At 47.9% G+C, this 15,604-nt stretch overlaps 1 protein-coding gene across 4 annotated transcripts in view; it reads right to left on the reverse strand.

Moving 5' to 3' along the window:
* Positions 1 to 15,604, reverse strand: part of LOC134351452 (anoctamin-4-like) — a 226,299-nt gene that overhangs the window by 188,660 nt on the left and 22,035 nt on the right. For all 4 annotated transcript variants that reach the window (XM_063057598.1, XM_063057597.1, XM_063057595.1 and 1 more), the window contains exon 2: positions 8,329 to 8,406. In XM_063057598.1, coding sequence (XP_062913668.1) covers positions 8,329 to 8,406 — 78 coding nt within the window. The remainder of the gene's footprint in view (positions 1 to 8,328; positions 8,407 to 15,604) is intronic.

Raw genomic sequence — 15,604 nt, forward strand, 5'->3', positions numbered from 1 at the left:
AAAATGTTTTTTATCAAACTGTGGGTGTTGCAGGGACCTTGTCCTTAGACAGACGGGCTTGAGAGGTGATGTCAGAGGGTGATGCAGTTAGGCCTGAGCACAGCCTCTCACTCCTACTCCACCCAGCTCTGGTCGGAGATGACAGAGATGATATAGATGATGTGGAGCTTTGAAATGCTGAGCCCTGATCTGAAACAGCACCTTGAATATTCTTTCTTTCATTCAATAAACATGGACTTTGCAGGCAGAGTCTGCATTTAACACTCTGCCTTTGAGAAATGCTGGTGAATTACCATCATCATCATTATGTGCTGTGTCTTGTGGTGTAGGTAATCACAGTCTTTCCATCACCATGATTGTTCTTGGCAAATTTTTCCACATAAGTGGTTTACCATTACCTTCCTCTGGACAGTGATTTTACAAGACGGGTGACCCCAGCCATTATCAATTCTCTTCAGAGATTGTCTGCCTGTCAGTGGTCACATAACCAGGACTTGTGATCTGCACCGGCTGCTCATACGACCATCCATTACCTGCTCCCATGTCTTCACGTGACCCTGGTCAGGGTGGGGGGGGGGGTTGGGTTGTGCTAAGTAGGTGCCAAACCTTGTCCGAGGGTGACCTGCAGGCTAGCAGAGGGAAGGGAGCGCCTTACACCTCCTTTGGTAGAAATGTATCTCCAGCCCTGCAGCGTATAACATCCTGCTTCGCAGAGGCTGCCGAACTCTTCAGACTGGAAGTCAGCTTGAAGAAGACAGAAGTTCTCCATCAGCCCGCACCTCAGGAAGATTGCCACCCTCCCCTCATCACCGTCGGTGAGGTAGAGCTGAAGATAGTCCACCAGTTCAGCTACCTGCGATGCACCATCTCATCAGGTGCCAAGATCGACAAAGAGATTGACAACAGACCGGCAAAGGCAAACAGTGCATTCGGCAGGCTGTACAAAAGAGTCTGGAACAACAAGCATTTGAAGAAAGGCACAAAGATCAGCATGTACAGAACCGTTGTACTGACCACCCTCCTGTACGACTCCGAGTCGTGGGTCACCTACTGTCACCACCTACGACTCCTTGAGCGTTTCCACCAGCGCTGCCTCGGCACCATCCTCAACATCCACTGGAGTGTCTTTGTCACCAGCATCGAAGTCCTCGAACAGGCCGAGGTCACCAGCATCGAGGCCGTGCTGTTGAAGATGCAGCTGTGCTGGGCAGGGCACGTCTCCAGGATGGAGGATCATTGCCTGCCCAAGATTGTGCTGTATGGCGAACTCTCCACTGGCCACTGTGACAGAGGGGCACCGAAGAAGAGGTACAAGGACTCTCTGAAGAAATCCCTTGGTGCCTGTCACATTGACCATCGCCAGTGGTCTAATCTAGCCTCCGATCGCGAGGCCTGGTGACACACCATTCACCAGTCTGTCTCCTCCTTCGAGAACGCACGCAGGGCTGGCATTGAGAACAAAAGGAGAAGGAGGAAGAACCGTGACACAGTAGCACCAAACCCAGAACAGAATTTCCCTTGCAGCCACTGTGACCAGACCTGCCTGTCCCGTATTGGCCTCATCAGCCACCAGCGAGCCTGCAGCAGACGTGGGCAGCCCCCTTCCTAAATCTTCATTCGCGAAGCCAAGCCATCATGATGATCTCCACCCCACCATTTCTAGAAATAAAACATCAAAGTTCTGATTGTGTGCTGTACCTTTACACTGCATTTTAAGACCACAAGACACAGGAGCAGAATTAAGCCATTCAGCCCATCGAGTCTGCCCCACCATTCAATCATGGATTTATTTTCCCTCTCAACTCCACTCTCCAGCCTTGTCCGGGTCTTTCTGATGCAGCTTCCGACGTAAATTTCCGGCAGGTTTATTATTTATTGAGTGCAATGGCTTCCTAGTCTTTAGGGAACTATGTTGAATTTCTTCAGGCTGATTTTGATGTTACTTTTGAAGCATTCTGGAGGCAAGGGAACCCAGTCTGAAAGATCCTTCTCATAGACGTTGCCTGACCTGCGGAACTTCAGCCTTTTGTGTGTGTTACATGGAAACTTCTCTCGAGGGTTACTGTCTGCGCACGTTGACTGTGAGTGTCCAGCACGACCGTCTGTGGACCAGCAGCACCACCTAGTGCATCTGCAGCTTTCCAGCAGGTTAGACACTTCACTCCCCACAACTGATCATTCAAACGCTTCCCGCTCCCTCACTACGCGGGAGATACAGATCCCAGATATCAGAATTACTCATCTCTTCAACTTTTCCGATTTGGAACCGAGTGCCAGAGGAAGAGTTTATACAACTTCTACAATTTGCTAGCACTTTCCTGGGTGCCTGCCCTCTGTTCCTATGCCAAATTCTCTCATGGCCCCAGAACACATACCACACAACCAGGAAAGCTTGGCAATGCCTCCACTTTGTGAGGGTGTTGTAGAGAGCTGGACTATACATATCTATACTCAAATCATTCTACAGCTGTGCAGTAGAGAGCACCCTAACGTACTACATCACTGCATGGCACGAAAACTACACTGTGACAGACAGAAAGGCTCAATAACAGGAATTCAAAACTGTCCAGTGCATTACCAGCACCAGCCCTCACGCCTTCAGGGCGTGTAATCCCCTGATTAAGATTTCTACTGCTATAAAAGCAGAGAGTCATGCTGGAATTTGTCTTTTGACTTTGGTTAAGATAAGGAGCCATATTGTCCAAGTTAGGAATGTGTGTCAGCCAATCAGGATTGTGGGATGTGAGAGCTGTGGGGAAGAGCTTTCTGAAGGACGGGAGTCTAGTTTGGGGCCTTTTGGCGGGAGCTGTGGAGCGGGGCACACGGGAGGGTGCTGCAGATTGCCATTGGAAGGAGAGTTCCCATTGCCAGAAGTACTTTCTACAAATGAATGGTTCCAGGAGGAAGAAGGATCTTGAAGGATCTGAGAGAGCCAGATCCTACAAGATGGTCTTCGAGGGGAGTTTGGAATGTGGCGGGTGCTTCCATGCAGGTCGTGGTTCCAGGGCGTGACTAAAGAGATATACCCCAGCTACTACAGCTCTAAAGTTGGGTGCACAATTTTCTGCTTTCACTGTAATGAACCCTTTTCTTCTTCTTTTCTTTCTTTACAACTGTTTGTTAAAGTTGAAAATTTGGTTAATATACTTTCTTTATAATTTGACGCTGGTCTTTTTTGGCCAATCGATAACTGTATGGGCAGTATTTACACAGCATTCACTCAAATCGAGGTTCCTTTAATCGAAACATCACGACGTTCCTGTTTAGTTGAACCCCAAAAGATACTGACCCTAGACATATTATAATAATAATAATAGGCACTCGTTACTCTCGTGAGACCATGGATTTGCGCCTTGGAAGGTTTCCAGGGAGCAGGCCTGTGCAAGGTTGTATGGAAGACCAGCAGTTGCCCATGCTGCAAGTCTCCCCTCTCCACGGCACCGATGTTGTCCAAGGGAAGGGCACTAGGGCTGATACAGCTTGGCACCGGTGTCATCGCAGAGCAATGTGTGGTTAAGTGCCTTGCTCACTGCCTCAGCTGGGGCTCGAACTCACGACCTTCAGATCACTAGACCGATGCCTTAACCACTTGGCCACGCACCAACACACACTAGATGTATATTGTTTATGAACAATGAATAATATTGTTTATGGCCTTCTCGCTGCTGACTCATGTGGCTATTGGGAAAGATGGTTAACGAGCAAGGTCTGTATACGAGCCCCGGTAAGAGGGTCACATATACACAGAAAGTCTGTATACGAACCCGGTGAGAGGGTCACATATACACAGAAAGTCTGTATATGAGCCCGGTGAGAGGGTCACATATACACAGAAAGTCTGTATACGAACCCAGTAAGAGGGTCACATATACACAGAAAGTCTGTATACGAGCCCGGTGAGAGGGTCACATATACACAGAAAGTCTGTATATGAGCCCGGTGAGAGGTCACATATACACAGAAAGTCTGTATATGAGCCCGGTGAGAGGTCACATATACACAGAAAGTCTGTATATGAGCCCGGTGAGAGGTCACATATACACAGAAAGTCTGTATATGAGCCCGGTGAGAGGTCACATATACACAGAGAAGCTCCAGAAGAGCACCAGTGACATTTAGAAGGACCCACCCACCATGCGTATGGACTGTTTGTCGCACTCTCATCTGGGAGGAGGCAATGTAGCGTCCACGACATGATCACTGGACACAAAAGCAATAACTTTCCAGAAGGGGTAAGGCTGGTCAACACCCATACCCACAAGTACACCGCTCCACAACACAAACCATAGCATTTCCTGTCAGAGTCACCTAATGTATAGGCACTGCCATAACTACTGCCATTTTATGGCTATACAAGCAATCACCAGAGACATCATGAGGTGTGAACAGTCACATACAGACATGGGGAGGTGTGTACAGTCATACACAGACATGGGGAGGTGTGAACAGTCACATACAGACATGGGGAGGTGTGAACAGTCACACACAGACATGGGGAGGTGTGAACAGTCACATACAGACATGGGGAGGTGTGAACAGTCACACACAGACATGGGGAGGTGTGAACAGTCACACACAGACATGGGGAGGTGTGAACAGTCACACACAGACATGGGGAGGTGTGAATAGTCACACACAGACATGGGGAGGTGTGAATAGTCACACACAGACACGGGGAGATGTGAATAGTCACACACAGACACGGGGAGGTGTGGACAGTCACACACAGACACGGGGAGGTGTGAATAGTCACACACAGACACGGGGAGGTGTGTACAGTCACACACAGACATTGGAAGGTATGAACAGTCATACACAGACATGGGGAGGTGTGAACAGTCCGACACAGACATGGGGAGGTGTGAACAGTCACACACAGACATTGGGAGGTGTGGACAGTCACACACAGACATGGGGAGGTGTGAACAGTCCGACACAGACATTGGGAGGTGTGGACAGTCACACACAGACATGGGGAGGTGTGGACAGTCACACACAGACATGGGGAGGTGTGGACAGTCACACACAGGCATGGGGAGGTGTGGACAGTCACACACAGGCATGGGGAGGTGTGCACAGCCACACACAGATATGGGGAGATGTGAACAGTCACACACAGACATGGGGAGGTGTGAACAGTCACACACAGACATGGGGAGGTGTGAACAGTCACACACAGACATTCGGAGGTGTGTACAGTCACACACAGACATGGGGAGGTGTGAACAGTCACACACAGACATGGGGAGGTGTGAACAGTCACACAGAGACATTGGGAGGTGTGTACAGTCACACACAGACATTGGGAGGTGTGAACAGTCACACACAGACATGGGGAGGTGTGACCAGTCCGACACAGACATGGGGAGGTGTGAACAGTCACACACAGACATTCGGAGGTGTGTACAGTCACACACAGACATGGGGAGGTGTGAACAGTCACACACAGACATGGGGAGGTGTGAACAGTCACACAGAGACATTGGGAGGTGTGTACAGTCACACACAGACATTGGGAGGTGTGAACAGTCACACACAGACATGGGGAGGTGTGACCAGTCCGACACAGACATGGGGAGGTGTGAACAGTCACACACAGACATTCGGAGGTGTGTACAGTCACACACAGACATGGGGAGGTGTGAACAGTCACACACAGACATGGGGAGGTGTGAACAGTCACACAGAGACATTGGGAGGTGTGTACAGTCACACACAGACATTGGGAGGTGTGAACAGTCACACACAGACATTGGGAGGTGTGAACAGTCACACACAGACATGGGGAGGTGTGACCAGTCCGACACAGACATGGGGAGGTGTGAACAGTCACACACAGACATTCGGAGGTGTGTACAGTCACACACAGACATGGGGAGGTGTGAACAGTCACACACAGACATGGGGAGGTGTGAACAGTCACACAGAGACATTGGGAGGTGTGTACAGTCACACACAGACATTGGGAGGTGTGAACAGTCACACACAGACATGGGGAGGTGTGACCAGTCCGACACAGACATGGGGAGGTGTGAACAGTCACACACAGACATTCGGAGGTGTGTACAGTCACACACAGACATGGGGAGGTGTGAACAGTCACACACAGACATGGGGAGGTGTGAACAGTCACACAGAGACATTGGGAGGTGTGTACAGTCACACACAGACATTGGGAGGTGTGAACAGTCACACACAGACACGGGGAGGTGTGAACAGTCCGACACAGACATCGGGAGGTGTGAACAGTCACACACAGACATGGGGAGGTGTGAACAGTCCGACACAGACATTGGGAGGTGTGGACAGTCACACACAGACATGGGGAGGTGTGAACAGTCACACACAGACATGGGGAGGTGTGGACAGTCACACACAGACATGGGGAGGTGTGGACAGTCACACACAGACATGGGGAGGTGTGGACAGTCACACACAGGCATGGGGAGGTGTGGACAGTCACACACAGGCATGGGGAGGTGTGGACAGCCACACACAGATATGGGGAGGTGTGAACAGTCACACACAGACATGGGGAGGTGTGAACAGTCACACACAGACATTCGGAGGTGTGTACAGTCACACACAGACATGGGGAGGTGTGAACAGTCACACACAGACATGGGGAGGTGTGACCAGTCCAACACAGACATGGGGAGGTGTGAACAGTCACACACAGACATGGGGAGGTGTGAACAGTCACACAGAGATATTGGGAGGTGTGTACAGTCACACACAGACATGGAGAGGTGTGAACAGTCACACACAGGCATGGGGAGGTGTGAACAGTCACACACAGACATGGGGAGGTGTGAACAGTCACACACAGACATGGGGAGGTGTGAACAGTCCGACACAGACATGGGGAGGTGTGAACAGTCACACACAGACATTGGGAGGTGTGGACAGTCACACACAGACATGGTGAGGTGTGAACAGTCACACACAGACATCAGGAGGTGTGAACAGTCACACACAGACATGGGGAGGTGTGAACAGTCCGACACAGACATCGGGAGGTGTGAACAGTCCGACACAGACATCGGGAGGTGTGAACAGTCACACACAGACATGGGGAGGTGTGAACAGTCACACACAGACATGGGGAGGTGTGAACAGTCACACACAGACATTGGGAGGTGTGAACAGTCACACACAGACATTGGGAGGTGTGTACAGTCACACACAGACATGGGGAGGTGTGAACAGTCACACAGAGACATGGGGAGGTGTGAACAGTCACACAGAGACATGGGGAGGTGTGAACAGTCACACACAGACATGGGGAGGTGTGAACAGTCACACACAGACATGGGGAGGTGTGGACAGTCACACACAGACATGGGGAGGTGTGAACAGTCCGACACAGACATGGGGAGGTGTGACCAGTCCGACACAGACATGGGGAGGTGTGACCAGTCCGACACAGAAATGGGGAGGTGTGAACAGTCACACACAGACATGGGGAGGTGTGAACAGTCACACACAGACATGGGGAGGTGTGAACAGTCACGGAGAAACATTGGAAGATTCACACTGATACATCGAGAGGTGTGGACTTTCAAACATGCACTGAGATACATAGGCATCTGTGGCTTCAATGGACTTGAATTTCTGCCTGTAAATCTAGTTACAAGTTAAAGTTACAATATTTGTCCAGAGGCCAGTGTAAGATGGCACAGTGGTGGAACAAGGACTAGCAGACGAGACTTTGGGAGAGGGCTCCGGGACAGAGTGGTAGAAAGTCAATGTGATAAATCGGCACTTTCTGTAACTACTCTGTGATTCTGTCAGGAACAGCATTTTAACACAATAACTTTATGTCTGAGATACACCATGGAGTCTTTTTAGTTCTGCAGACAATCTCATTGCTGTTTGAAAATCGATTTTGTGAGTGTGTGAGAGTGCAGAGATGTGTGTGCACACATTTCTGCACAGTTTTTGTAGTCTATGAACACATGAATCTGTGTGTGTATCTGTGCATGCGTGCGCGTGTGTGTGGGCTAGTGTGTGCACGGTCTAGTGTGTGCGCGGGCTAGTGTGTGTGCAGTTCTGTACGAGAACGTGAGTGTGTGTCTGTGGGAGCTTATGAGTGTCTGAATGTGTGTGTGTGTGTGTTTGTGGTGAGTGTGAGTGTGTGTGTGTGTGTGTGTGTGTGTGTTTGTGGTGAGTGTGTGTGTGTGTGTGTGTTTGTGGTGAGTGTGTGTGTGTGTGTGTGTGTGTGTGTGTGTGTGTGTGTGAACGTGTGAATCTATATGAGTGTATGTGCATGTGAGTGTGTCAAGCAATGTGAAATGAAGATCAGAGATGTGGAGATTCTGTACCCACCTATGGTGACCTGACTAACACAGCTGTAGTAACTGGTTCCGGTCGACAGGTTGTGACTTGCGCTGCTCGATTCTCTGTCTGGAAAAGATGAAAACGGGATAGGGCACGTCAGAGTCTCAGTCTTAAATCGCATTTCATTTCCTTGTCTGTCAGTCCAGACTATCTTCATGCCGGGATGATTGATTCACACTCACGCCCCTCCCTCAATTTCTCATCCCCATTCTCTCTCCCTCCTTATCCCCATTCCCTATTCCTCAGATACTTAATCTTACTCTCCTCAACCCCCTATCCCTCTCCCCATCCCTCCATTCCCTCTTCCCACTTTCCTGTAGGTCGACCTGCAGACAATACTACAAATGTGGTCTCACTGATGTCTTATACAACTTCAACACATCTCAAGTGCTGGACCTCCTGCGTTATATTTGGAGACATTTGCCAGACCAGTCGTACGCCAAGCGTCTCTGAGTTGGGTCCATCTCTGAGTTTGGATTTGTAAGTCAGCTGATAGAGATGGTGCCCATCTTGAATACAGGGTTAATGGCAGGGTTCTTAGCAGTGTGGAGGAACAGAGGCATTTCAGGGACCACGTCCACAGATCACTCAAAATTGCTGCGCAGGTTGACAGGGTGGTTAAGAAGGTGCCAACGTCCTTCATTAACTGTGGGATTGAGTTTAGGAGACACGAATTAATGTTACAAATCTATAAAACTCTAGTTTGACCACGCTTGGAGTATTGTGTTTGGTTCTGGTCTCCTCATTGTAGGAAATATGTGGAAGCTTTAGAGAGAGTACAGAGGAAACGTACCAAGATGCTGCATTGACCAGAAACCATGGCTTTATCCTTTATACTATAAAAAAATAAGTAAAGATAAGTGTAGGTAGCTGGGATTTTTCTCTTTGCAGTGAAAGAGGATGAGAGGTGATTTTACAGAGGTGTACAAGATGATAAGAGGCATGGATACAGTGGGCAGCCAGGGAATTGTTCCCAGGGCCGAAATGGCTAAAAGAAAGAATATAATTTAAACGTAACACACAAAAAATGCAGGTCAGTCAGCGCCTACACAAAGCAAGGAAGAGTCGATGTTTCGGGCCCAGACCTTTCATCATAATGTTTTTATAGTTATAATGTGCTTATAATTTCCTTCTGTTTACAGTTTTAAGATGATTACAGGAAATTGTAGGGAGGATTTTTTTTACAGAGTGGTGGATGCATGGAACAATTTCCCTGGGCGATGGTAGAGGCAGATACAATAGATACTGTTAGATAGGGGCACGTGGATGATAGAAATATCGAGGGCTATGTGGGAGGGATGAGTTTGATTGATCTTAATGTAGATTAAAAGGTCGGTTCAACATTGTGGGCCGAAGGGTGTGTGCTGTGCTGTAACGTTCTTCGTTCTGCTGTATGTTCAGTATCAGAGCCCACAGGTACTCAGAGGTATACAGATTTTTCAAATGTTTTTTCTGAGGGTAATTCAACATGCTCATTGCAATTGCAATCTTAGCATTCATTTCAAGGGCACTGGAATTTAAAAGCAAGGTTGTAATGCGCAGGCTTTATAAGGCATGAGCCAGACCACACAGAGTATTGTGAGCAGTTTTAAGCCCCTATCAAAGGAAGGACGTGCTGGCATTGGAGAGACCCCAGAGGAGGTTCATGAGAATGATTCTGGAATGAATGGATTAACATATGAAGAGTATTTGATGGCTCTGGGCCTGTACTCACTGGAGTTTAGAGGAATGGGGGGAATCTCATTGAAACCTATTGAATATTAGGTAGAGTGGGTACAGAGAGAACGTTTGCTATAGTGGGGGGAGTCAAGGACCAGAGAGCAAAATTACAACAACGTCTCTTTAGAATGGAGATGATGAAGAATTTATTTAGCCAGAGGGTGGTTAATCTGTGGAATTCACTGCTACAGGCAGCTGTGGAGGCCAAGTCATTGGGTATATGTAGGGCGGACATTGATAGGTTCTTGATTAGTCAGGTCGTCAAAGTTATGGGGAGAAGGGAGGAGAATGGGGTTGGGAGGGAAAATAAATCTGCCCTGATGGAATGGCGGAGCAGACTCCATGGGCAAAATGTCCTAATTCTGTTCCTCTGTCTTGGATTCTCCTGATCCAAACACAATGTTTATGCACACTCAGCAGATGAGAACCTTTTTCCTCTAAAACATGCACACCAGGTTACTCTTGGAGAAATTTAACCTTGGTTCTAACAGTTAGTTACTCTTAACGTCATATCTGTGAGATAGTTTGTGTTGGCCCGACCAAGAGCTAATAATCATGACGCAGCATCTCGGTCTGAAAGGTCAACTGTTTGTTCATTTCCACAGATGCTGAGTTCCTCCAGCATTTTGTGTCTGTCGCTCTGGATTTCCAGCATCTGCAGAATCTCTTGTGTTCACTTTTTTCCTTCTAATAATTGATTCCTGGGTCCAAACCCTATTGTACACAGTAGGTCTGAGCTCAGTCATTCCGACATCTTCCTGGAGAGGATTAACGTCTTTGTGGGTAAACTGGCATCTACTGATGTATAAACGTATAGAAATTATAGAAACTCAGAATTTGTAGGTTCCTTAATGTTATTACAGCCTGAGACGGTAGAGGGGATAAGTTCCCATTATCTACTAAATGCTCCCAAATAGCCTCTGACAACCAAATTCAGCTCCTGGCCTTTGTGTGTAGCTTAGCCACTAAGCCCGGTTGACAGGAGAAGGGGCAGTTGGGTTGCTGGTGCCTTAAATGCAGTCGCTTCCAGCAGATAGGGCTCAGCAGCTCATCTATGAGAAAGAAAACTTTGATCTGAAACCTCTGCTGCCTTACGGCTATACCCGCTCATGGGGAAGGCTTCAGGAGTAAACATCAGGGAGAAAAACACTTCATGAGAAAAACGCAGACCTGGAATCCCCAAGGCAGTCCTACGTTAAGTTCAATGCTGCCTGGCAACTGCTAGGTCGCCGCTAGTGCCAAACTCTGTCGGTCTCTGCTGTTCCTTGTGATTCATCAGCTGTGTGGGGAAGGGGAGCTTGCTACATAGGCAACAGCTTGCTCTCCATATCGTACTGCCCAGGCTTGTGTATCTGGACAGCTGGGACTCAACATCCATTGTCAACCCTGAACAACAGAGGACTCATCCATTTTGCACCTTCTTCTTCTGCGGTTGTCCATCGAAATCCGATGACGTCCACTCCTTTAACTGTGAGATCTTTGATGACTATACAGTCCTATCCTGGACCCACAAGCTCTATTACAGGTGGGACATGTATACGTGGTAGTGGTGGCAACCATGGCTGCATTTCTCCTGGCTCTCTTCTGCTGTCTTCTGGTTGTTCTTTCCATCTCCAGAATACGAACCCCATCCCTACACAGCTGTCGCCAAGTGGTACGGTCAGCAGCAACATCCTCCAGGTCCTCGGGTCTGATCTTGCACTTCCTTAAAGCATTCTTCATCTGATCTTTATAGCGCTTCTTCGGCCCTCCAGCTGAGCGTTGACCATGATGTAGCTGGCCGTATAACACTCTGCGGGGTAGCCGACATGGGGGCATCCTTATCACGTGCCCCAGCCACTGCAGCTGACGCTGGGTGATCATGGCCTCAATACTCCTGCAGTTGGTCTTTACAAGTATTGCGCCTTCACAGCTCTAAAGAATACGTTGATATAAAAAAAATCTTCACGTCACAATACCGCTGAAATGGCCCATACAGGGCGGCATAATTTGAAGGTGATTGGAGGAAAATATAGGGGTATTTTTTAAAACACAGTTGGTGGTGGGTGTGCAGAATACGCTGCAAGGGGTGGTGTTAGAGATAGATGTACCGTGGGGAACATTCCAACTGGTTAGATCCCCATCTGGTATGGAGGGACCACTGCATTGCTCAGGATCGGAAAGAAATTGCAGAGGGATGTAGACTAAGTCGGCTCTGTCATGGATACTAGCCCCCACCTCATCAAAGGCATCTTCATAAAGCGATGCCTCGAAAAGGTGACACCCCATGACCCTGTCTGATTGTTACCATCAGGACGGAGTCCAGGAGTCTGAGGACACACATTCAATATCATAGGAACAGTTTCTTCTCCACCGTCATCAGGTTTCTGAATGGACAATGAACACTGCCTCACTAATTTTGCTCTTTTTTGCACTACTTACTTATAAACGATATATATTTTTTCATCTAATTATGGTTTATTTTATGTCTTGCAATATACTACTGCTGCAAAACAACTAATTTCATGACATAGGTCAGTGGTCGTAAATATGATTCTGACTCTGATACTTTGGGGTCATTTGGCGACTGGGCTTGTAAACTCTGGAATTTAGAAGGCTGAGAGGGGATCATAGGGAAGCATGTTCCCGCTGATGGGTGAGTCCAGAACCAGAGGCTACAGTTCAAGAATTAGGGGTAGGCCATTTAGAACGGAGTTGAGGAAAAACTTTTTCACCCAGAGAGTGGTGGATATATGGAATGCTCTGCCCCAGAAGGCTGTGGAGGCCAAGTCTCTGGATGCTTTCAAAAAAAGAGATGGATAGACCTCTTAAAGACAGCGGAATCAAAGGTTATGGGGAGAAGGCAGGAACTGGATACTGATTGTGGATGATCAGCCATGATCACAGTGAATGGCGGTGCTGGCTTGAAGGGCCGAATGGCCTACTCCTGCACCTATTGTCTATTGTCTATTTAGGAGACTTAAGTAGGCACATGGATGGTATAACAATGGAGGGCTGTGAAGGAGGGAAGAGTTAGATTGATGCAGAGTAGGTTAAAATGCCAGCATGATATTGTGGGCCAAAGGGCCTGTATGGTGCTGTACAGTTGTTCTGGTGAACTAGTTCAAAGCAGTCGGTGTCAGAAGTTTGAGCAGAGTCTCACGAGAAAGCGCAATTATTTCACTATTGGTAAACAGTGTATACTGTCAATCTCACAGTCTTTGTTAGTTTATGATGTAATACATTGGCTGTGCTGTTGATATTATCCCAGTGGAATCCCTTCTTTACATCACTTAATGAATTTGGTTACAACAGGTGGGTCCTTGTCACCCTCCTGACTTACATCACGTCACAGCCGGACCTCTGAGGCAGGGTCCATTTCATCAAAATCAAGTTTATTGTTATGCGCACAAGTACAGATGCAGACAGCATCCCAAATCCTCCCACATCCCAAAGACGTACGGGTCGGCATCGTTTGCGTCAGTGGCCAAAACAGACCGAGGATTGTGCTGGGGGGAGCCCACAAGCGTTGCCATGCTTCCGGCATCAACATATGGTAGCACGCCCACAACTTACTAAAGCTAACCCATAAGGGTTTGGAGTGTGGGAGGAAACTGGAGCTCCCGGAGGAGATCTACATGGTCACGGGGAGAACTGAACCCTTATCACTGGCGCTGTAAAGCATTACACTAACCGTGCTGTAACACAACTGGTGCACACCTGCAGGAAACCTGAAGGACCAGCAGCCCTTAAAAAAATCGCTTGTTTCACTGCTTGTTCTCCGTGGGTCCGCTGGGGATATGGAAAGCTGAATGTTCCTAAATCCACGGGTCCTCTGGAGACCAGACACGGCCTGTCCTGTGCTTAGAGGGCTGTGTATGAGCGCAGATGGGTGGGTGGGAAGGAGGAATGGCCGTTGTTTTGCTGTTTTGCATTGTTCGCTTGGTAAGTTCTGTTTTGCTGTGTTCTGTGTTGTTCTGATGAACATTCTGGGCATGTTATATTAGCACTGGAATGTGTGGTGACACTTGTCTTGTTAATCTTCCCAGGGAAGATCTCGGAATGAGTGAGCACACCCTCGGGGTGTTGGTTGTAAACGCAAACAATGCATTTCCCTGTATGTCTCGATGTATTTCTGACATATAAATCTGAATCTTGTTGGAGAGGAAGGAGGACTTCATTGTGCAGCTAAGATAAAGACTGAACTTGTATATTACTCATGTCCCTCATTCTCTCATCAACAGCAAGAATCAGAATCAGGTTTAATATCACCGACATATGTCGTGAAATTTGTTGTTCTGCTGCAGCAGTACATCGCAATACATAGTAATTAAAACCTGTACGTTTCAATTAAATAAGTAGTGCCAAACAGAAACCCGATGCAGCGTGCAGCTCTCATGCGAATCTTTAAGTATTCCCGTTCAGAAATACTACAGCTGAAATCCACAGTCATGGAAACTTCAGTAAGCCTCCCCTCCATGGACTCTGTCTACACTCTCACTGCCTCAGTAAAGCAGCCAGCATAATCAAAGACCCACCCACCCTCGACATCTCCCCTTCTCCCACTGGGCAGAAGATACAAAAGCCTGAAAGCACATATCACCTAGCTCAAGGACAGTTTCTACCCCACTGCTATCAGACTATAAATGTTACACTCTGAAAAGGTGGACCCTTGACTCCAAAATCTACTTCATAATGATCTTGTACTTTATTGTCTGCCGGCACTGCACTTTCTCTGTAGCTGCTACACTTAATTCTGCATTCTGTTATTGTTTTCCCTTGTTCTACCTCAATGCACTGTGTAATAATCTGATCTGTATGGATGGTATACAAGCTAAGTTTTTCACTGTATCTCAGTACATCTGACAATAATAAATCAATTTACCAATTTGAATTCCAATTATGCAAAGTCTGAGGAATTGCCTCGGAAAATGCTGCAGACACTCCACAGGGCAGGCAATTAGGAGCAGGCTGGAGATCCAAAGGGGGAACGGCTAACCAGTTCCCCTGCACCACCACCCTCCTCTGTCTGACAGAACTGGTCCTCACCCTTGACAATTTCTCTCTCAACTCCTCCCACTTTCTCCAGATTTGAGGGGTAGCCATGGGCACTCACGTGGGCCCAGCTATGCCTGATTCTTCTTTGGCTATGTAGAACAGTCCATGTTCCAAGCCTCTCCCGGTAATGTTCCCCAGCCCTTCCTCCGCTACATTGACGACTGCATTGGTGCTGCTCTTACACCCATGCTGAACTCGTCAATTTCATCAACTTTGCCTCCAACTTCCACCCTGCTCTTAAATTCACTTGGTCCATCTTAGACACTTCCCTCCCCTTTCTCGATCTCTCTGTTTCCATCTCTGGAGACAAACTATCGACTGACGTCTTTTATAAACCTACCAATTCCCATGATTATCTTAACTATATCTCTTCTCACCCTTCTCCTGTGAAAATGCTATCCCCTTGTCTCAGATCCTTCACCTCTGCTGCATCTAGTCCCGGGATGAGGTTTTCCTTTCCAGGACATGTGAGATATCCTCCTTCTTCAAAGTATGGGGCTTCCCTTCC

Source organism: Mobula hypostoma, chromosome 9 (assembly GCF_963921235.1).
Source record: "Mobula hypostoma chromosome 9, sMobHyp1.1, whole genome shotgun sequence".
NCBI classification, from domain to species: Eukaryota; Metazoa; Chordata; class Chondrichthyes; order Myliobatiformes; family Myliobatidae; genus Mobula; species Mobula hypostoma.